We start from the raw sequence: 21,310 nt of genomic DNA on the forward strand, positions 1-21,310 counted from the left end.
AGCATGCCTTGAGTTACTTTGTGTGTGAGGTAGATAATAGTCATGACTGTAAGTACACTGTGGAAAGTCTGTTCCCTTTTCAGACGATTTTCTTTAGAGTAACAGCAGATTGAAAAAAGTGCTATTCTCTGTTCATAACCCAGCTATTGTCTCTCTTCCCTGGCCAGCATGCTGGACTTGACTTTGCACCCTGGCTTATACTGTGATGTCACTGAATTTCCTTTCAGCAATGCTATCCCTTATTTGTTAGCGAGGATCTAATCAGATTTATGTCTGCCTTCGTAGAGTTGACTGTGCCTGGAGGGTGGAGGGGTGCATACGCGCACATGTGTGTGTGTGAGAGAGAGAGAGCGAGAACAATGTATTATCTTTTGCATCTGCAGAGATACTGCTGACATTGCAGTCACATATAGGAAAAAGAATTTGAGAATATTGGCCCTAGGCAGCTCTGCAACAGAACTGGGCATTCTTCAAAAGGTTGAGAGAGAGGTGACAAATCCAGAAATCCTGTATGGTGCACAGTGCCCTCAACTCCTGTTACAAAACACCTCCCATTGTCAGGGCTCTGATGCTGATATGATTGGTGACCTCTGTTCATTCCATCTCATAATACAGAAACATTCAATGAAACCAAAAGGTGGCAGATTCAAAATGGATGAAAGGAACACTGTTTGTAGCTCATGGAACTCATTGCCACAAGATGTGATTAAAGTCAAGCGCATAGAAGAATTCACAGAAAGACTGGATGTATATATGATAAGAGTATTTAGAGTTGCTGTAATACATATTAAAACATGAACGAGAGCTTTGGCTGCATGCTTCAGAGCATAAACTAACCTCCATCTTTCAGAAACTTCACCTACCTCATGCAGAGTTTCTTGTATCTTCCTTTGAAGCAGCTGGTACCACCCACTATCAGAGACAGGATACTGGACTACATGGACCATTGAGCTGATCCAGTATAGCAATGTCTAATTCTTATGAACTATCAGAGCCATCTGAGGCTCCCCCCATTGTCTCTCCATATCTTCAGTATGCCCCCAGTTCCCTCTCTCCATTGCCTTTGGTCCATCAATAGTCCCATTTCTTCACCTTGAACATCTTATCATTTTTTTAAAGTATTTGTATGTAAGGCACAGTGACCAAATTATCTAGGCACCATTACCTATAATAAAAGGAACATCAGTGATCCTCAGAGTGAAGAAACCAGCATACCTCTCTAATATCCCACCGTTGTCATCTCCTTTCTCACACAATTATGCAGTGCCTCCAGAGCCCCCCTCCTCCTTCCAATGTCTAGTCTTCCAATGGACCACACCAAGTGGGTGAAATTCATCCCTATACACAGGAGTGAATTTCATTCAAAGAGTAAATAAGGTCTGGTTGGATCATGAAAGCCCGCCCTCATTCAGCACTTCCATTAAAGTCAGCTGGTGTTGCATGTATGGCAGGACTGAGGGATCAGGCCCTAAATTACTCCTTTGGGAAAATGTTACTCCATCACATTGATGTATTAAGTTACATAGATTAGTAGGAATGTGTGTACATATGTATATAGTTACATGTGAAGGAACTGGAGCAATGTATAAAAGATACACGCCTGGCATTCATCTTGTTTGTGACCTTCAGCATTTAATATTGAATAAACAATCCCATTGTTTTCTGGCCAGTTCAGGCTCTCAATAATGCAGGGATAGTAGACACTCGAGGCTGCTAAAGAAACGTTTTCAGCAGCATTGAAAACCACAAGTTTCTGGAGACTGTTCCATGGTTCACATCACTACTGTGCAAACAGGCACAACTCCTTTACTTTCAATGGCGTTGTATCTGTTACACCAGTTCAGATTTTGGCCAAATTTGTTTTGTAACAAATTGAAATAAAGTTAAAAGGTCAGCTGCCTTTTAAATGTATTATAGAAACATTATTGTTTTCTGTTTATAGTGTGCTCTTAGAAACTATTAAATATAGCTTCTTGCAGATTTTGACCTTTTCAGATGTCAAAGATTGATTCTTCTCTTTGCCCACCCCTTTTCCTAGAGTCTTTCTATCTACATAATGAGCTCTATTTTAATTTAATCTAGATTTTTATACTGCACTTCTCACAAAGTTATCCATGCAAACCATTCTATTTTCAGCGGAGCCAAAATAAATACAGAGATTTTTGTTTACTTCAGTGATGTTAGTACAGAGCTAGGAAAAGGTTACGGAGGTGAAACTACTGCTTCAGATCCAGCTGGGGGAGCTCAGACACTTTTTATAAGTCACACACAAAAATGTTTGTCTTCTATGGATGCTAGAAGGTATGTAGTAACATGCAAAGATCATTCCAGCCCCAATCTTTTAGAAATGGCCACACAAAAAAAATCTGTATTTAAAATGGTAACACTTAGGCCCTCAAATATTGTAGCACTGCTGAACATTGCAATTGTTTGCAACATAGAAAATGTAGAGCTGTAGAATTCCAAATTTGGACATTCTTACTCTTACTAAGTCTACAGTCTTTTTTAAAGTAGAGTAAAATTAGCCCTAGAGTCAAATTTGAAATTATGTTCATAATTTTGGGATATTAAAATATTTCCCATAGCTCATTATCTAAAGCCCTAAATAAAATTCCAATATAATTAGAGTTTAGGAAACCTCAAAAGGTTGAAAGAGTGTTTTCTTTTCAGATGAGCAATGAAGTGTACACATGCTTATTAAAGCTACTCCTCTCTCCTCCCCCATCTCTTTCTCAGTGGTGCCTCCTTATATCCCCATCTCCTTCAGTATTCCCCTCCTACACAATTCCTACCCTCAACAGGCCATATGTTCTTTACTTCCTGCGTTACATTTTTCTTTCCCTCCTGTAACCCCCAGGATATTGTTGGCCTCTTGGTCTCCTGCCCTTCTGGCCCTGTTCCTCAAAGTCTCCCTAATGTAGATACTGCACTATATGTTCCTCCACACAACCTCCTTCCATTCTCTTCTTGCACACTTTTATTCCATACCACTGAAGACCAGTTCTGGTGTCTAGATGCTTGTCTGGCACTGATAATGTGAAAAAAATGCAAGTTCTGTTACACTGTCATAGTTCTCCAGTGATATGCACACCGTATATAGTATAGCATGACAGAATTGTGGAGCAAATACCAATAGTTTGGGGCCCCATCGCAGAGGAAGCATGGCTCTGAAACACATTTTCAGAAGTGGAAGCAAATGCCCTTTGAAGCATGTTAGTGAAAGATGGGACTCCAAGAAGGAAGCAATTCAGAAGTCTGTTGGGCGATATCAGGGAAGGAGAAGAAACCTGTCTGAGGATGTGTGAGAAGTTCCCCATGAAATAAACCGTTTTCCTTTCATACAAAGGACTGAAAGGTGTATCCATTCTATGTCTATCCTTAAATACAAGCTCTGTCTCTGTAGACAGTCTAGGTCAGATGCTCAGCTGCTGTAAATCGGCAAATGGCTTCAATGGAACTATGCCAGTTTACAGCAGATGAGAATCTGGCCCTCTCTTTTTCAACTGAGGGGCCGCAAATTCAAGTATAGAGCTTCACCTGAAATGATCCTAACCTGAAACACCCATCTGATAATTCATACTGTTCTGAGGATGGGAGCCAGAACAATTTGAAGCAAGAAGCATATTTCATACTTGGATTAATGGTGGCAAATATAATTGTGTAGTGCACTCATTTGGTAGCTTTTCTTTAAATGCAAACTCCTTTGTAAGAGAAAGATGCTGTTGTGGGCCATTTTCCTTTTAAACACCACAGTCACTCACTGATTTCATCTCTAAATGTTTCATTCTTAGGACCACAACCAAGGACTCCATTGACTATACATAGTCTGAGAACTACTGATGTGTAGCAAATCACTCCATTGGGGGGTCATCTAACACATTTGTGATTCCACATGTAGATGCACACAAATTATATACACACATTTTTGTGTATGCAGTTGCATGTATCCAGTTTTGAAAAATGGGGCATAAAGCAAAGTGTAAAATACTGATGTCAGGTATTGCTCAAAATAGCTACCACGTGTACACTATATGCTTTCAAAATTTAAATAAGCCATGTCTCATTACAGCAATCTAAAAATTGAAAAACTGTGAGAAACCACTGCCAAATCTTGGCTCAGATGCATTAAGTCTGCCATGTCTCCCTCTGGCAGTGCAAAGCAGAGTTAAATCTGGTTTAGTTAGCCAGTTGAGGATTTCCCTGTCATAAGGAAATCCACAGGTGGCACTGGGACAGTAAAGTGATTCCTACACAAATCTCCTCTCCCTGGCCCCGATGAAGGGGCATGGCTTGAAATAGGCTGCATTATCTGTCTCCAGGGACTAGGACAAGTGCCTGTCTGCCACAGGATCAGGAACTGCAAATGTGACTTACTGACATTTTTGCTTCTCACCCCTTGTCTAGAATTGCACAGCTCAGCTGGGCCAGAGGATGTGTGCCAAAGCTTTTCTGGAGTTATCAGCATCTCTTCAGAAAAAGATGGTCAAACCCCACCCCCATTTCACCTTGTCCCCCACAAAAACAAAACTAAAGTAACTCAGCTGAACTGCTTTCTGATATTACTTCAATAAGAACAGTTCAACTGGAGGCTGACAGCTCGTGTAGATCCCAGGACATTTTCACTCTGCCCCATAGGATGAGAGAGCCAGGGAGGAGAGAATTTGGTCGAATTGACTGAAAGACGGTATAACGCTGGCTGAACAGGACTGCATGCCAAAGTACCTCTGTATTTTACATACTACCACTCTTTGCCTTAGAATGCATTAGAGATTCTGGATTATATGTATCTACTCATTCTAGAGGTCTACAAAAGCAACATGACTAAAATAATCCTAATATTGTGCACCAGCATAGTGGTGTCCACATGAAGTACTCAAAATGCTTTACAAAGAATATTGCAGTCCTGAAGAATTAAACCTCACAATCTTTGTTGAATTAGACAGTATTAGCCTCATTGTAGGAACATGAGGCACTGAGAGGTTAAGTGACGCTCCAGGATCACACAGGAGGTCTGTAGCAGATCTGGGACTAGAACAAGTCACCTGACTCTCAGACTTGTGCTTATGTCACAAGACTATCCTTACGACAAAAGAGTTGCAAGAAATACACTATATTTATTCTTTAAGATTTTCACACTGTGACCCTTATTTATTGCCTGCTTCAGTATCTATTACGAAATAATATCCTGATGTTTGCTATAAGAAAGGGCTTAATCAAAATTAGGTTCCATAGAGCTCAGTTCCAGGGTTAAAAATTTTTAAATTACAGCAGCTCTTATCTTGTAATTCATAGATAGCTTTTAAAAATGCACTTAATCCATTTTACACTATTTTTTCCCCTTTTTTTGTTTCTACTTAAACTACATATACCCCCCACCCCTCTCTACAACAATTTTCTACCTTCCCACGAGGCGCACTCTGTTGTTTCATTAAATGGAGAACTTTGCCTGTGCATTTCCTCCTTAGCAAACATTTATGAGCTGTATGTTTTTTTTGAAAGGCTCTTCTTTATTGTGCATAAAGGTCATATCTTCCCTTTACAGTTTGTTCAGTTCAGGACACTCTCTGCTATTAAGCCCTAAATGTAAAACTGAAATAGGTAGTTTCAGGATGTGTTTATAGGTCAGTTCTGTAATTGAACAATACTGGGAATGCCTATTTAGTGCTCTCTTCTGTCATTTTTCTTCTGCAAATGGAACTACTATCTTCTTCCCCAGCAATCTCACAAGTTTGTGCGTTTGCTCTAAGTGCTGACCAAAATAAAGAGCCCATCATCATCATTATTACTTGTGTGTAACTGTTTCCTTCGGAAATGGATTTTAGGCATTTCCTCCACTATTGGCCTTGGAAAGAAAACAGATGTAGGCTTGGCTTACACTACACAGTTAGGTCGATTAAGGCCACTTACGTCAACTTGATTTTGTCAGTGTACATACTACAACCTTGCTTCCGCCGACATAAGTGCCCTACCGACATCATAACTCCACCACCCCGAGAGGGCCTATGGCAGTGTAGTTAGGGTGATGCAGTGTCTACACAGACACTGCATTACTTACATTGGCTGTTGGCTCTCATGGAGCCGTGACTTTGACAAGAAAGCCAGGCTATCACCAGGGTACGTAGGGGGCTCCAGCAACAGCCCAGCTGCCCACTAGGCTCCCTGCCCAGCCATAGCCCGGCTCTCCCCTGACTTCCTGCTCACTTGTTGCCTCGAGGCTCCCTCCAGAGAGTGCTGGTACTGCCCAGAGGTCTCCTGGCTTCCTGCCCCATAGCCCCCAGGTGCATTTTGGGGAAAGGAAATCTGGTGAGAAACAAATCCTGTGCTGCCTTTCGGCAGCAGAAGGAATTGTTTTCCTTGTTAGGCAGATTTAACATCTGTAAGTCTCATCATGAAGCTTAAAATTCCCCTCCCTCTTGTGTTTATGTCAAGTTATGTGCGTGTCTCTTGCAGTACAAGGTGTGAAGAGGTTTTGTGTCCTAGCACAAAGCATCCTTTTAATTGCAGAAAAAGTAGCTTTCAGATTGCCAAGTGGAGAGGAATCTGTAGGGAGAGTGCTGGCCTTCTGCATAGAAGTCAAGAGCTGTGGAGAGAAAAATTGGCCAGGTGTTTGCCTTTCATCTGAATATTCAATGTGACACATCTGGTGCCAGTATAACTGCTATTTCTAAATGATAAGGAAGTTTTGCAATCAGGGAGGGTTGAGCTGTCAGGTGAGCCAGAGATCAAGAATTATCATGACAGTTTCATGGCATATGAAAGATGCTGTGAAGTGCAGTATTATTCTAGCCAGCGGTGGTTAAATTAGGTTCTCTTGGACTTAGTCTGATGTGCAGGATAAGAAAGACCAATATCAGTCCATGCATTGTGTAGGAGGAAGTTAGGGTTTGTTTGGGCCCACCAAACGCAGAGACAAAAATCACTTGTAATGTCTGATTACCAATCCCATGTTTTAATCTGGCTCTGGGCTTCACGGATGGTACTACTCAGCAGTCTAATTACTTTCTTTTCTTGAAAATGTCATAAAAATCAGGTATACCAGTAATATTTTCAGGAGCCAACTAGTCACTTTCACTTGGCTCCCAATCTTGCAAATTTGTCAAGAGTCTAATCATGTGTACTACTGACTAAGCAACCTTGAGTATCAATTTTGCCCTGTGCTTCAGCAGACCGAAGGCTTGTGTAAAGAAAACTGATTGAAATCTTTAAAAAACAAAACCAAAAGAAGTATCTTCCACCCCCAGCTAAGGAAGTTTCTTTTAACAAGTAATCAGCCCAGGAAAATTGTGCGGAATATTGGTAACTACAGGTACCAGTTAATTTTCTTCTTTGTGAAATAATTTAAAAATATAACAGTTATGACTAGATCTTGCTCTTTAGGCATGCAAAAATATATCATGCAATAGAAATAAATTGTAACTATTTGCAACAGGGAATCTAATAGAGGCACTTAATGTTATATTACCGCTAGCCCAGTCTTTCTCTCTTACTCACTATACATGTTTCAAGTTTGTTGGGGGTAAACAGCTATTCATTGGTCCGCTCAAGGGATTCACAGTACATCAACTTCATTTTGGCTGCACCACAACACAGCATAGTACAAAAACAGGATGACCTTTCCTGTGATCTCATCTAAACCTGAATCTGTGTCGGAAACCCATTTTTTATTGACATTGTTCTGAACAAGTTCTCCTGTGTGCGCTTCTAACAAGCTTTGTTCTCTCTAGAAACTTGAGGCAGCGTAAAGGGCAAGTGAATAACTCTGCTGAGTGAGGGCACAATATTCTCATTGAGTATGCACAAGCAGTAGTAAACTCAAGCTGAAATCGCTCCACCAGGAATTACAGTTTAAATCTCTGTCTCCCAGGGGTTCTTTCTGTCACCCCCATATACAATATTTATTAATTGCTTATGAAAATGTTTAGTGTGTTAAAGAGAATGTTTTACACTCTATATTATGCACACATGGCACTACTGGGGAGGTTTGCGAGAAGTTGTCTTATAAGTTAGTTCCCATGTGGTGTCTGTTAGTCACAGCTAATTATTTAGTCTTCGGTGAATGCAGACTACACTGGAACTCTGATTCCCTTTCTCCTCTCCCCCGACTGCTAAAGAACAAAAATTACTGCACACCATCTAGGTTTATGGCATGTATAATTCTCCGAAGAGCTCCAGTAAGATAACAGCTATGGTTTCACATTTCAGGTTTAACTGTAGTATTATTACAGTACTCTTTGCATGAGAAACGGGTAAAGAATCATTAATTGATAGTGACAAATTCAGCCCCCCCATTGTGTGTGTGTTTTGTCATAGTAGAGTTTGACTATGGTTTGTTATATAGATGAAAAATTAGCCAAATTATGTTTTAATTTTCAAATGGAACTCTGAAAAATTTAGTCATCTGCATATGGCTAGAAACTAGAGTATTACAATAAAAGAAAGATTGTTAGCTAATTTAGCTGTTTGTTTCAGACACCTGTGAGTAAGAAACTGAACTTTAATTGCAGTGGAAAAGAATAACAAAAAACAAAGTTCTGACACAGCAGAGTTCAGGGACACAAACTCCGGTGCAAATTCAGTCTTCACCTACTGAACCCTGCTGAAATCAATGGGAGTTTTGTCATTGACCTCAATGGTGCAGGATTAAGTCCTAAATGGAATTAGACGTTTTCTTTCCATATGTAAACGCACAGCGTGCAATCTTGCAAACTTTTACTCAAGCCAGTAATCCTGACGTACATGCATTATTATATATGGGACTACTTATATAATGAAGGATGGTCTGTCTATTGTACATTTTAAATGGTGTCGTTCAGTGAATCTGGTATCTGCAAAGGTTCCCATAACTCTTATACTGGAGTCATCTTTATAGGACAAAAGACCCTTCCATTTCACACACAGTAGATTGAACAGGTCTTCAGAATGTCAATCCCTGGTTAAATACTGATCTTCCTCAGATCAACTTCTGATAAAAACAAAACATTTGAATTATGAAGATGAGAAGTAGATTTATAATCTCAAAGGGAAATTGTTAATTTAATGTAGGTCCCAAATATAGTTATGTGTATAATATGAAATGCTGAAGGGGATGGATGAGGATGCGATTTACACAGTGGAGATATGTAACTCTTGCTGACTTCATTGTAAACTGAAAATTTAAATATTTCCTTGAGGGTGTTTTACATTTTTAATGAAAACAGATTTCATCTATTTAAATGTTCCTTTCCAGAGTAGTGATTCAGAAAGACAACACCTCTGTGCTAGTACATAACTTCAGAGAGGGCCCATTGCCTAGACCTGCTTTGCTTGCTGCGTGGATCCCAGATTTTAGTCTGAGAGCATTTCTAATAGAATGTAAAACTTACTAGTTTAAGTGCCCAAGCCACATGAAACGCAAAACAGCACAAATGGTGAAAAGCAAGTAAGGAATTTCAAAATCCTCTGTTTGTAATAGCCTAAAATGTTATTAGTAATAGAGGTAAGGATATAATTTTTATCTTGACGATATGCATTTCACATCTGATAACAGCTTTTATATTTCTGCATCAGAACTACTCAATTTTGCTTTCACATTTTATAGCAAAACTTATCAGGAAAAAAACATTTTTGTCAAATATTATAGTTCCTTTCATCCCCATAAAGAGTGTGTGTCTCAATCCGATGGTTTCTATAATAGACTCTCCCCTAACTGCTATGATGGAGAAAACTGAAGGGCCCCATTTCCCCCCAGAATTAAATATGTATTAAAGTATTTTAAAGAGTGTAATATCTTTTTAGGGTTACCACGTATAGTTATGTTGAATCATTTCACAATGCTCTAATGTCAGAGGTCATACAGCCATGGTATATTATACAGGCCTGTGACCATTGCCACAAAAAAGGTACAACTGTTCTGTGTTCCCATCTTCTATTAGGGCACCTTGCACTGCAGGTGGTTCTCTTTTTTCTGCTACCAAACCATGTTTTGGGGTTTGATTTTTTTTTGGTCTAGGTCAGGGGTGGGCAAACGTTTTGGCCCGAGGGCCACATCTGGGTATGGAAATTGTATAGTGGGCCATGAATGCTCACAAAATTGGGAGTTGGGGTGCGGGAGGAGGTGAGGGCTCCAGCTGGAGGTGTGGGCTCTGGGGTGGGGCCAGAAATGTGGAGTTCAGGGTGCTCCGGGCTGGGACTGAGGGGTTCGGAGGGCAGGAGGGGGATCATGGTGTGGGAGAGTGTCGGGGTGCAGGCTCCGGGCAGCACTTCCCTCAAGCAGCGGAGGCACAGTCAGGCGGCTCTGCACACTGCCCTGTCCACAGGCATCGCCCCTGCAACTCCCATTGGCCGCGGTTCCCACCATGTGGAGCAGAACAAGCCCCAGATCCCGCTCCCCGGCTGTAGCTCAAGGGTCAGAATAAAACATCTGGAGGGCTGGATGCAGCCCCCGGACTGTAGTTTGCCCACCCCTGGTCTAGGTGCTTACCTTAAAATAAGGGAAGATCCCAAGCCCATATCCTGGAATTGACATCCCTCAAAGATCTAGGCCTGAACACACTGACTGTCTCCTTTCTTTATGAAGGGTAAACCCAAGCCCCGGAGTCAAATACCCTTGAAACTGTAGGAAAGGTGGGCTCCTGATACGGATTCAAATTTACAGCTAGGGCACTTTAAAAAACAAACAAATACCTCCCCCCCACCCAAAAAAAACCAAAACAAAAAACCTTAGCCCTTTGTTCTGGGAATGGTCCCTTCCAAAGACAAATGCTCTTTGGTCAGTGAATGATCGTAAAATGACAGGAGAGATGGCCAAAACAATACAGAAAAATTTACAATTTAGAAATTCCCAAGAGAGAAAAGATTGCTGTATCAGACTGAGACAGTTTGTCTTATTTTTTCCCCAAAGGACACCATGGTTTAATGGATGGGGCTTTAACCTACCCAGAGGTCAGTCTTTGCTGGACAAGTGGAACCTTATCCCTGAGGGCATTGATATCCTAATGACACATGGACCTCCTCTTGGTAAGTGAAGGAAAAGCTGTGTGTGGTTTTGTAAGTAAAATGCACTTTTAGTGCAAGCAAAGCTATTAATGCTTTAAGTGACACAATTTTACCCTAACACAAAACTCTGAATTAAAAAAAAAATCAATAAAGTAGTCTAGTACGATAATTAAACTTAGCAATTATGTTGGGCTTCTAGGTATTTTTTAAATTAAATTTTTTGATTTAGTGAAGCCAAGGAAAATCAAAGGTGCATCTAACTGCACAGCCATTTGAGTTAGATCCTTTATTTTAAGAACAGTCTGATAAAGCTTCCAAATCCCACGGGCCTACGATTCTCCAGGACTGACTAATAACGTTTTGAAAGATTGGTCCTCCCTCCTAACCACCACCACCAGCATTAGAACATAATGTTTATTTAAGCTTTTTATTGGGTCAAGATTATACAGTGGTTATTTAATTACTCTTCTTTACCCTTAGAAAATTACTTGCTCCTTGTAGCGGTGCCTTCTCCTGGCCCCACCACAAACTCAGTAGGAAACCGCTCCGAAGTACATGCACCAGTGCTCTTTTACTGTTCGTGCTTATCCCCACCACCTACTATTTACATATCTTACAGATCAACATCCTGCCAGCAGGGAGCTACAGCTCCTTGTTCCTCCCTTTCCTGACTCCTTCCTCTGCTTCCTCCCAGCCAACTTTATATAGCGGGCTGGCCACTCAGGCCCGCAGGTGCATCCCCTCAGGTGATTAGGGTGTGGCCTCCCCAGCCAGTCCTAACTAATCCCCCTTTTAAGCAGAGCTGGGCTAACAGGGGCCTGGCTTGGATCTCCTAGCCAGCACCCTGTTACACTTTGTTAAACAGATTTACCAAAAGTTCACAATTACGCTTAAATATTAAAAATTGGATTACATTAATGAAGTACCAAAATTCTGTTGCGACCTATTCATTCAAACTACACCCATTTATTTCAATGAGAGATGAGTACATGTATCTGAGTGCAGAATCTGAGTTTTCATGAATGGCATCTTGAGCCAAATCCTACTTCCCATACTCACATGAGTACCCCTGTTGATCCACAGAGTTATGCTATGATAAGAGGCATCTATAAGGTTGTCCCGATTGCCTCAGAAAGCAGGTAAAAAGAGTATTTAGCGCATGTGTGATTTTAAATAGAGTTTGGGCCTAACTCTGATCACACTGAAAGGCAAAATTCCCATTGATTTCAATGGGAGAAGAGTTATGCCAACACTGAGCCTTTCGGAAAATGCTACTATAACGCTTCTTCATGCTGTGTTCCACCAAGTCACACATTTCTGGTTCCTGCTCTGTGAGACAGATACAAATCTATGGTCACATCCTCAGCCAATGTCAATTGCCATAGCTCCATTTAAGTCCGTAGAGCTATGATAACTTACACCAGCCGGATCTACCTGTATAAAAATGTTCTCTCAGGGTGAGGAAGATCAGGTGCAAGCACGCATTAATTAGTAGATTGGGTGGTTTTGCCAAGCTTTTAGCCAGATCCTCAGTTTATGTAAATTAGAAAATTTCCACTGACTTCAGCAGAGCTATACAGGTTTGCACCAGCTCAGCATCTGAGCCAATTGTTACAAAATACTATTTTAAACTGTGTATGATATGCTTTAAAAATGGCATTTAAATGCCAGAGGCCAGCTGAATGGTCCAGCGGGTTTCTTGGTGGATGGAGTGTGAGGAACTTAATGCATGGTAGGACATCACAGCTAAGGGCTTGGCTACACTGTAGCATCACAGCTATAGCAGTTGCTTTTAACCCCTTGCTTGCTACAGTGACATAAGGGATTTTTCCAACACTGTAGTTAATCCACGCCCTCTTGTCCCCCTACCCCCCCCAAAGAATTCTTCCATCTAGAGTGGGACTTTAGGTTGTCTTAACTACATCTGTCAGGGGATGAATATTTTACACCCATGAAAGACACAGCTAGGCTGACCTATGTTTTAGGTCAGCAATCCTAGCAGAGCTGAACGTTGTGGAACTTAAGAAGAACAGAACAAAATGTTACACTAATAATATACTCCAGGGATTGGCAAACCTTTACCAGGCCGGTTTGTTTACCTGCTGCGTCTGCAGGTTCGGCCAATCACAGCTCCCACTGACCGTGGTTCGCCACTGAGGCAGAGCCCAGCACATCCCTCAGCCCACGCCGCTTCCCGCAGCCCCCATTGGCCTGGAGCGGTGAACTGCCGAACCTGTGGATGCAGTAGGTAAACAAACCATCCTGGCCCGCCAGGGGCTTTCCCTGGCAGACCATGTGCCAAATGTTGCTGATCCCTGATATACTCAGTGCTTATCTTTAGCCTGGTTATTAGGGGCATTCAGTTTATAATGCTACCAAGGGAATATTGTAAAAATGTACATATTACCTTTAAATCCTCTAGAGCCAATGTTTGTCTTCAACAGTAAATAGATAAAATGTTGATCTAGCACTTCTTCTCAGTGGATTGCCCTGTACTTTGAAGGCCACCCTTCTGATTGTAGTGATTTATTTATTTACATTTTATCTATTTACTTCTTCCCAAGAAAAAAAAAAAAAAAAAAAAAGCCCCAAGTACGTTTATAATTTTTCCTGGTTGCTAGATTTCAATGGGCTGCCAATCCACATATTGTAAATTGGTTTCTCATAGTGTACTTTAGTCTCAGCAGCATCACAATATTTCTTAGTTGAATTTTTTGTAACATCCCTTCTGAAATCTTACTCCATTCCTTTAAAAAAAAAAGCAGAAGTATAGCCTTCCATTTTGTGGATACAGTTTACATCCATTTTAATTGTGGGCACAGATCAGGGCATTAGAGATGCAAATAGAGATACTGGGCCTCAACATGCCTGAAAATTCACCTCCAATATTGCCTTTTAATGTGGCTACATATTAATTTAGGTAGAATTATGTCATTACCTACCTTGGCTATTTGACCAGTTTTGAAGAGGACATATAGTCCAGTTTATGTCCCACCATTTTTAATCATCTTGGGCCAAATTTATCCCTTGTATAACTACTTTGAAGTCAACAGAGTAACATCAAGAGTGAGTTTGCTCCTCCTTTCAGCTATGATTTATCTTTTGCTTCTCACAATCCTTCACACCCTTTTGAATGTTACTCTAGGCTGTAATAGTCCAGACAGCCCACATTTATACTAATTGATGTCAAATTTTATGGATTTTCCGTATTAGCTATAGAACTAAGTGGTTTTTACTTTAAAAGTAGTCAGTTAGCACTAGGTTGCTTGTAGCTGTTTCCCTGTCGCTCTGTGCTGCCTATTTTCAGTGATCCGGGCTCCACAGTAACCCAACACTTACAGACCCTGGGCCTCTGGCAGTTGTTGAAGATGATACGTTTTAAATTTCTGGGGTGGCAGAGGTGCCAGGTGTGAGAACAGAAGATCCTTCCAGTGGCCTGTCTCTGGAATAACTGTGACCAGCACTTTTTACCTGACTAGCTTGGGAAGTAGACTGCTACAACAGCAGACAGCAGCAGAAGGGAGAAATAAGGCAGGAGGTGAGGGCAGGGGAATCAAGAAGAGGAAAAAATTGCAGCACTGCCAGGAATAAGAGTCACAAAACTTCCACTCATGAAGAAGAGTCTAAAACTCTAATAAATCAAATCACATACAGAAAATGTTAATTAGGCAGGAGTAGGCGGGAAGGAAAAAGGAAAAAAACCTTAGGAACCTAAGGAAGACAGAGTGAGAAGTTTTTTAAAAGACCTTGTATGCTTTATCTGTAATCCTAACCTCTCCATTAACGTAATAAAGCTTTAGTGAATTATGGCTTCCTGAAAGTCTAAATGAAACCCTAACTGAATAGAGAAAATTAAGAGTATTGATTGCATTCTGCCCTCAGGTTTTCGAGACTGGGTCCCAAAAGAGCTGCAAAGAGTTGGCTGTGTGGAACTGTTGAACACTGTGCAAAGGCGAGTAAGGCCCAAACTCCATGTCTTTGGTGGAATTCATGAAGGTAAGAAATAGTAGGGCTCCCTCGGTCTGTATGAGAATCCTCATGGGAGAAACTAGTAGATCTCTGTGGTACTTTATACCAGATGTGGGCTTTCCATTTATTATGATTAAGGGCTTGTCTACACTACCCACTGGACCAGCAGGCAACGATCAATTCAGCGGGGGTCGAATTGAGCACTCAGCTAGACATTTATCGTGTCTAGCTGAGTGCTCTCCTGTCGACGCCGGTATTCTACCAGAACGAGAAGCGCAAGTGGAGTCGACAGCAGAGCGTCAGCTGTCAACTTACCGCAGTGAAGACACTGCAGTAAGTAGATCTAAGTACATCAACTTCATCTACGCTATTCACTTAGCTGAAGTTGCGTATCTTAGATCAACCCCGTACAGTAGTGTAGACAAGCCCGCAGTGGAATAAAATGGGAAAACATAGATCTGCTGTGTGCTCAGCACTTTGGAAACTCACTTCTTAGTGTCCAAACAAAGACTTAGTAGTCCATCTTAAGGAACTCATATTTTAAAATATTGACCACATACAGGATATCCATACCTGCAATTTGCAATAATTGTGCTGTGCCACTTTATTTGCTTTCAAAGCTTCTGGGGGAGAGTTCCCTCATATTCAGAAGAATAAAAGCAAATCAAAATTTGTCTTACCAAACCACAAGAAAGTCCCAGTTACTTCAAGTACAGGAGCCAGCAAAGGAGATAGAAGAGACAGGGTGGTATTCAGAGAAAGCTTGCTCCATCAAGTTACCTCAGTCAGTATATGAGGGAGAGTATAGTAGAAGGGAGGGCAGCTTGTGCCATAAGTCAGGAGGAGAGAGAGGGTAAGCACCACAGTTCCTTTGAAATCCACTTCTGAAGTCATTCTGCAATACATTTCATGAGGTGGAATCTTTCAAGGTCTGTGAACCTCAGAAAAGCTTTTTCAGAAGGTATATTTCCCCATTTTTAATCTCACACCTAGCAGGCGGAGTGTGAAACTTCAGAACAATAAGCTCATTTAGTGGGGATGGGAAGGAATGAGAGATTAAATAAATACATTTGGAGGTTTTTAAATATTTAGTACACGTTGTGGCTTTCATGTTCTAATGAGACAAATACTAGCAGTCCAGCCTGAGAGAGTGAGACTCTGTGACCCTACGACTAAAAATTACACACTAAGTGCTTTATATTTTCCCCCTGGAGATTTCGCCATTGACTCTAATTAAGCTCTCCATAGGCTCACAGAGTTGGAGAACTTCAAAAAAAAAAACCAGACAGGTTACTCGCCTGGCATTGTTGATTTTCTGAAGCCCTCATGACTTTACACAATGAATTTTTATGCATGGGTTATAAAGCCCTGTAAATAAGGAGTTTATAACAGAAGCATTGACATGACCTTAACTATAGTGGCATGAATAGCAGTACTCTAATGCAAACCAGGAAAGGATTGGACGTTTTCTATAAATATTAATGCTCAGATATTAATGATAAGTGAATACAAGTAGAACATGCAAATTGCCTATAGCCTTTTGTAGGTGCATGGTAAGATGAACGTAATCAAACTTCTTGCAGTAATAATGTTAAGCTGAAGGAAAGCAAAGGCCTCTTAGCACGTAAGATCATTATGAAAAAACACTGTGGAGTCATGTGCACCTTACATTTAAACCTTGTAAGTAAGATGGCAACACACACCACAAGCATGAAAAGAGTCTTATTTGAGCATACAAGGGCACTAAACAAACATGCAGATCCTGCTCAGTTGACTAATGCTGAAGGCAAAGGAACTGCCTACTCACTTTACTGTACTAAGATTTGACCTGAATGTTTCTGAGAGTTTAAGAGTTAAGACACGATTAATTCAGGACCAAATTCTGCTCTCAGACCACTGAACCCATTTTTCATTGAAGGCCATAGGAGCTGCACACAAGTATTTGGGACAGAATTTTGCAGTCTCCAGTTATTTTTTTTAAACCAGTTTTTTTCCACTGCAAAGCGACCTAACTCAAAATTGCCAACTTAAAACAAACAAAACGATACAGGCAGACCACACAGCAACTGTGAAATGATTAGTCTCTGAGGGACATTTTGGTAGCCCAGCTTTGTGTTAATTTTCATGCAGCAGTGATCTGTACTATATCGCATTGCAAAAGGAAAAATATTTTCCCTGAGGTTTGGCCTGCTAATACTGACGGTGGGAAGTTCCTCTCCTCTGAAAGACCAGTCACAAGCAAGAAATTTGGTGCCAAGCCCTTCCTACTCTGTCTAGTCTCCTGTCTCTTTTCCTGCCTCTCCATGAGGAAAGCAGCAAGTGTCATCCTGGGGCACTGCCTTTCAGGGCCAGCCACAGTATCATGACAGACAGCAAAAGTGAAGCTTGCTTTTGCCCTCAGCACAGAAAAAAGTGCTGACAGTGCCGTCTGTCCGTCCCATCCAGTCCTTCTACAGGCCAGGGTGCCTGAAAAGTCAGCTGCCCCCTAATCCTGCTAGTGGGAGTTAGATCTGAACAGGTATCCCAGGAGAGCAGAGAGGAAGAGGTAAAGCAAAGGAGTCCCTTCAGACTCCCCCTACTCCCAAAACACTTTTTTTTTTTGAGGGAGAAGCAAAGACTCTTTTGGGGGCCAACATCTGTTTCAACAGAACTTATCATGCCTCTCTGCTCTCCCCAAAAGAAGCTCTCTGAGCAGGCTGTTCCTCACAGGTTCTCCCATCTCCTGTTCTGCCCTCAGTAATCTCTGGGGACTGTTACTAGTTTTCATTCCCCCTCCCCATCAGTCAATAAACACCTTTGAGAGAGAAAGAGGAATGTGACTCAGAGCCTGAAGGCCGCGGGCAGATAATGGGCCCCAAAGGTTTATTCTGCCTGCCCACCATTATAGGAGTGTAAGGCACTCTAGCCATTTCCCCTCATATCCCTACAGGGGGACCAGGAACAAGTAGCATAGAGCTGGCTACATAGGCTTTACCTCACCTCCTGTGCAAGTAGAACCCCAAGCCAGATGTCCAGATCTTTGTATGGAGTTGAGGATGGAGCAAGGCCGAGAATCTAGCCTTACATTCCTAAAGGCAGTGTCCGCTAAAGAAGTAAGGTAGAAATCCGTGATCACTCCTGGACAGGTTGAGAGAGTGTGTGGTCTCCAGGCCAGTTGATCATCCCTTTAATTAAGACAACAGCATGCTTCACATTTGTTCCAGATCTCTTATCAGTCTCCTCTCTTCACCTTTTTATCCCAATTCTGCCTTAACCTTAAGGATTGGGGAGGGGAATCCTGTGAGCTTTCCTTGGACATCTATAAGCCTGTGATGTCTTATTGGTTCTATATGTAGCAGATCAGAAAGCCTCTTTCCCTCTTCATTGAGGATCCCCTGCAAGGAGCTCAAAGGCTCTTGCACTGCCCTCCCCCCTTATATGCATTCCTCCATCGGGTTCACCTATACCTCAGTGAGTCTCCCCTGCTTGGACCAGCTTAAAGCCCATTCTTTCATTATGACAGGCCGCTCTTGGGTCAAGAGAAGGAAGAGGCCAGCCTCTGTGGAGGAGCTCTGCATAGCAGCCACTAGAGCTGCACCCACACTTACACTTCATACTACCATTCAATCTCTCTATCAGCGGTTGTGATGTTCAGACAGTAGAAATCTCCAGACAATTGTTCAACTACAGCCTTAAGGTTTGTGGGAGCTAGTATCCCATTCTTCCCCTCCCTCTTCGCCCAGTCCTCAAACCTCTTCAGCTCATCTAGTTGGCTTTTCATTTTCTGTGCCCTGGGCTGGAATTGCTGGTCAGATCCATTGTCCATACTGGGAAGCCAAGCTACAGAAAATGCCTATTCTTTCCTGCTAATTGATTTCTGAGATTTAGCAAACCATTGTGAACACCCACCCCCACAACCCTTGAGCTGACAAACTAGACAATATGGCCAGTGCAGGATAGGCCAGCCAAGTTTGTTTGAACTCATTGAGAGGATGTTTGCAGACCAAGTGCCTAAAAGGAGAGGGGTTTTCAGCTCTTGCTCCTGATTGGTCCTTCACAACCAGATTCTAGAATCATGCCAAACCACAGAAAACCAGTTAGCTCAAAGAAAAGGCGGGATTTTTGCCTTGTTCAGTTGCAGTATATTAAAAGGCCTTTCTGGTCAGAAAACTGCACTTTTAATACACCCTGTACTTATTCCAGATACAGTGCATTGCATTTTTTTTTATTTGTAACTTTGTGGTAGGTTTCAAAAGCTTATAACATTTTGACAGGATTCATTGAATTTTATTCCAAAGCTCTGCTTTCATAACAGGTTTTTATGTACCTGCCTATAGGCACTGCATAAGGTCAGCATCGTTTGTTTATTTATATTATCGTGTGTGTGACACATTATCCCTACAGGTTATGGCATTATGACAGACGGTTACACAACGTACATCAACGCCTCAACATGTACAGTCAGCTTTCAACCAACCAATCCTCCAATTATATTTGACCTTCCAACCCCTCAAGGATCATGAAGCACTACTGCACAGCTAAGTGGGGAAGGTCTATAAACTGCCATTTTTCTAATTATAAAACTTACATTCTCTTACATGTTTGTTTCCAAAATTATGTGGGTTTTTTGTAAATTGCTGGTACAAAAAAGAAAAAGAGGTTGTGCTTTTTGGAAATGCAGCATCCATTTTAAATTGATACAGCATTGTGAATTTGTAAAATGAACTTTTTTTGTTTTCTCAAACTTGCCATTGTAAAATTGTTAGTATTCTCAAAAGGACAGCCAAGCTTTCTTTTAACAAGTGAGAGACCTTATTTTAATATTATATTATAAGCTAAAAAGGCAGCATTTAAAAAAAAACACCAAATTTGCACAACTGTTATTGTTTGAAAGTTTTTAAATGTAATTTTTTCCTAGTTAAGATGTCACCTTCCCCTATCTCCCCCCGCAGTTATATTAAACTTTTTTTTAGTAATGTAAACATGATTTAGGAGTCTGTTTGCCCCTTGATAAGTGTGCATGTACTGTAGTTCCCTCCTATTACCAGTAATGTGCAGCAAGGGGAGAACAGACTTCACAGTTGTTTGTCTCTGCCTACTTTAAATATAGATAGCTGCATCCTTTATGTGATTTTCTACCTTTTTATTATTTGGGTTTTTTGTTTTGTTTTTTTTTTAAATTATTTTAGCTTTAAAAATATGGGGATGAAAGCTGCAAAAAGCAAGTGTTTTCATGCAGTAAAAACATGTAAATGCGGACTCCTTTTAAATATGAATTTATATATATATGTATTTTTTGTGCATTATAACTAGGAATTTAATATTGCAAGTATAGCATCTGAAAAATTATGCTGTACAGCACATCTAAATTATGAAGGATGTGACATTTTCCAAGTGCTCAAGGCCTTCAAGAGCTTGAGTTAAATCTTTGTGCAGTTTCAGGCATGTATAGAATCAAATGGATACAATCAAGCCTAACTAAAATAAGGCTTAGTTGTCCTTTATATTTAAATATTCTTGAATTGTCTTTTTGTTTCCTTTTTTCCTTATTTTGCACTGTGTGTAAATGCAATCTTGCTAGCACAAAATATTGTTGCAGATAGTTATTTCTGTTCTACCACTGTAAATGCTATTGAGCTTTGTTCTGTTTTATGTTACCTTGTTAATGGAATTTAGAAAAGCAGTTGTTTCTTTAAATTTATTGTGATATTATATATCTAGCGGCCTTTATATGCAAATAAAATTGCAAGATTTTTAAATACTTGGTGTTAAAGAGTCTTTGAATTAATCCCATAGGCCTTGATTAGAATAAGTAAAAAATTCTCATTTTCCATAAATTTTTATTGCTCACCGTTGATGGGCTGGCAGCTGGGTTGATAAAGCACTCAGTGGACTTTTCCTTCCGTTCCTCTGCCATTCATCTTTCCACAGCTTTTACATGGAGATTTTGTATTCAGGTGTAATTCAGTGTGAACTGAGTTTATGTGCAGTTTAAGGCTCATAGGACAGTATTTCAGCCAGTGTATGGAAAAATTGATTATGTAATAACCTTTGTACCTCCTCAGTTATTCATAAGTACTTTAACTGCTCTGGGTGTTTTATGTTGTTCCTCCCCCATAGGTTAAAAAATTAATAGTCCTAGATGAAATGTAGTGCATATTTATTTTGTTTTGACCTATTCTGCAACTCTAGGTCACAGAATTTGCAGCAGAACCCACCCCTTGCAGGAGACTTGTGCAAGAGCATGAGCGCGTTAAGGCAGTGACTGTAATTTACTGTATGTTTGTACAAGGCCTAGTACCATGGGGCCCAACCCTGCTTGGTCTCTAGAGCTACCGCAGAATAAATGTAAAGCAAAAGTATTTTGTAAATTACTTTTAGCTCTTAT

At 40.9% G+C, this 21,310-nt stretch overlaps 1 protein-coding gene across 3 annotated transcripts in view; it reads left to right on the top strand.

Annotated features, from left to right (window-relative positions):
- The window catches only part of MPPED2 (metallophosphoesterase domain containing 2), a 136,277-nt gene extending 115,594 nt beyond the window's left edge, over positions 1–20,683 (top strand). For all 3 annotated transcript variants that reach the window (XM_050955477.1, XM_050955478.1, XM_050955479.1), the window contains exons 5-7: positions 10,880–10,995; positions 14,857–14,970; positions 19,327–20,683. In XM_050955477.1, coding sequence (XP_050811434.1) covers positions 10,880–10,995; positions 14,857–14,970; positions 19,327–19,445 — 349 coding nt within the window. In that variant the 3' untranslated portion in view covers positions 19,446–20,683. The remainder of the gene's footprint in view (positions 1–10,879; positions 10,996–14,856; positions 14,971–19,326) is intronic.
- The last annotated feature ends 627 nt before the right edge of the window (positions 20,684–21,310 follow it).

The sequence above is a fragment of the Gopherus flavomarginatus genome, chromosome 5, assembly GCF_025201925.1.
Source record: "Gopherus flavomarginatus isolate rGopFla2 chromosome 5, rGopFla2.mat.asm, whole genome shotgun sequence".
In the NCBI taxonomy this organism is placed as follows: Eukaryota; Metazoa; Chordata; order Testudines; family Testudinidae; genus Gopherus; species Gopherus flavomarginatus.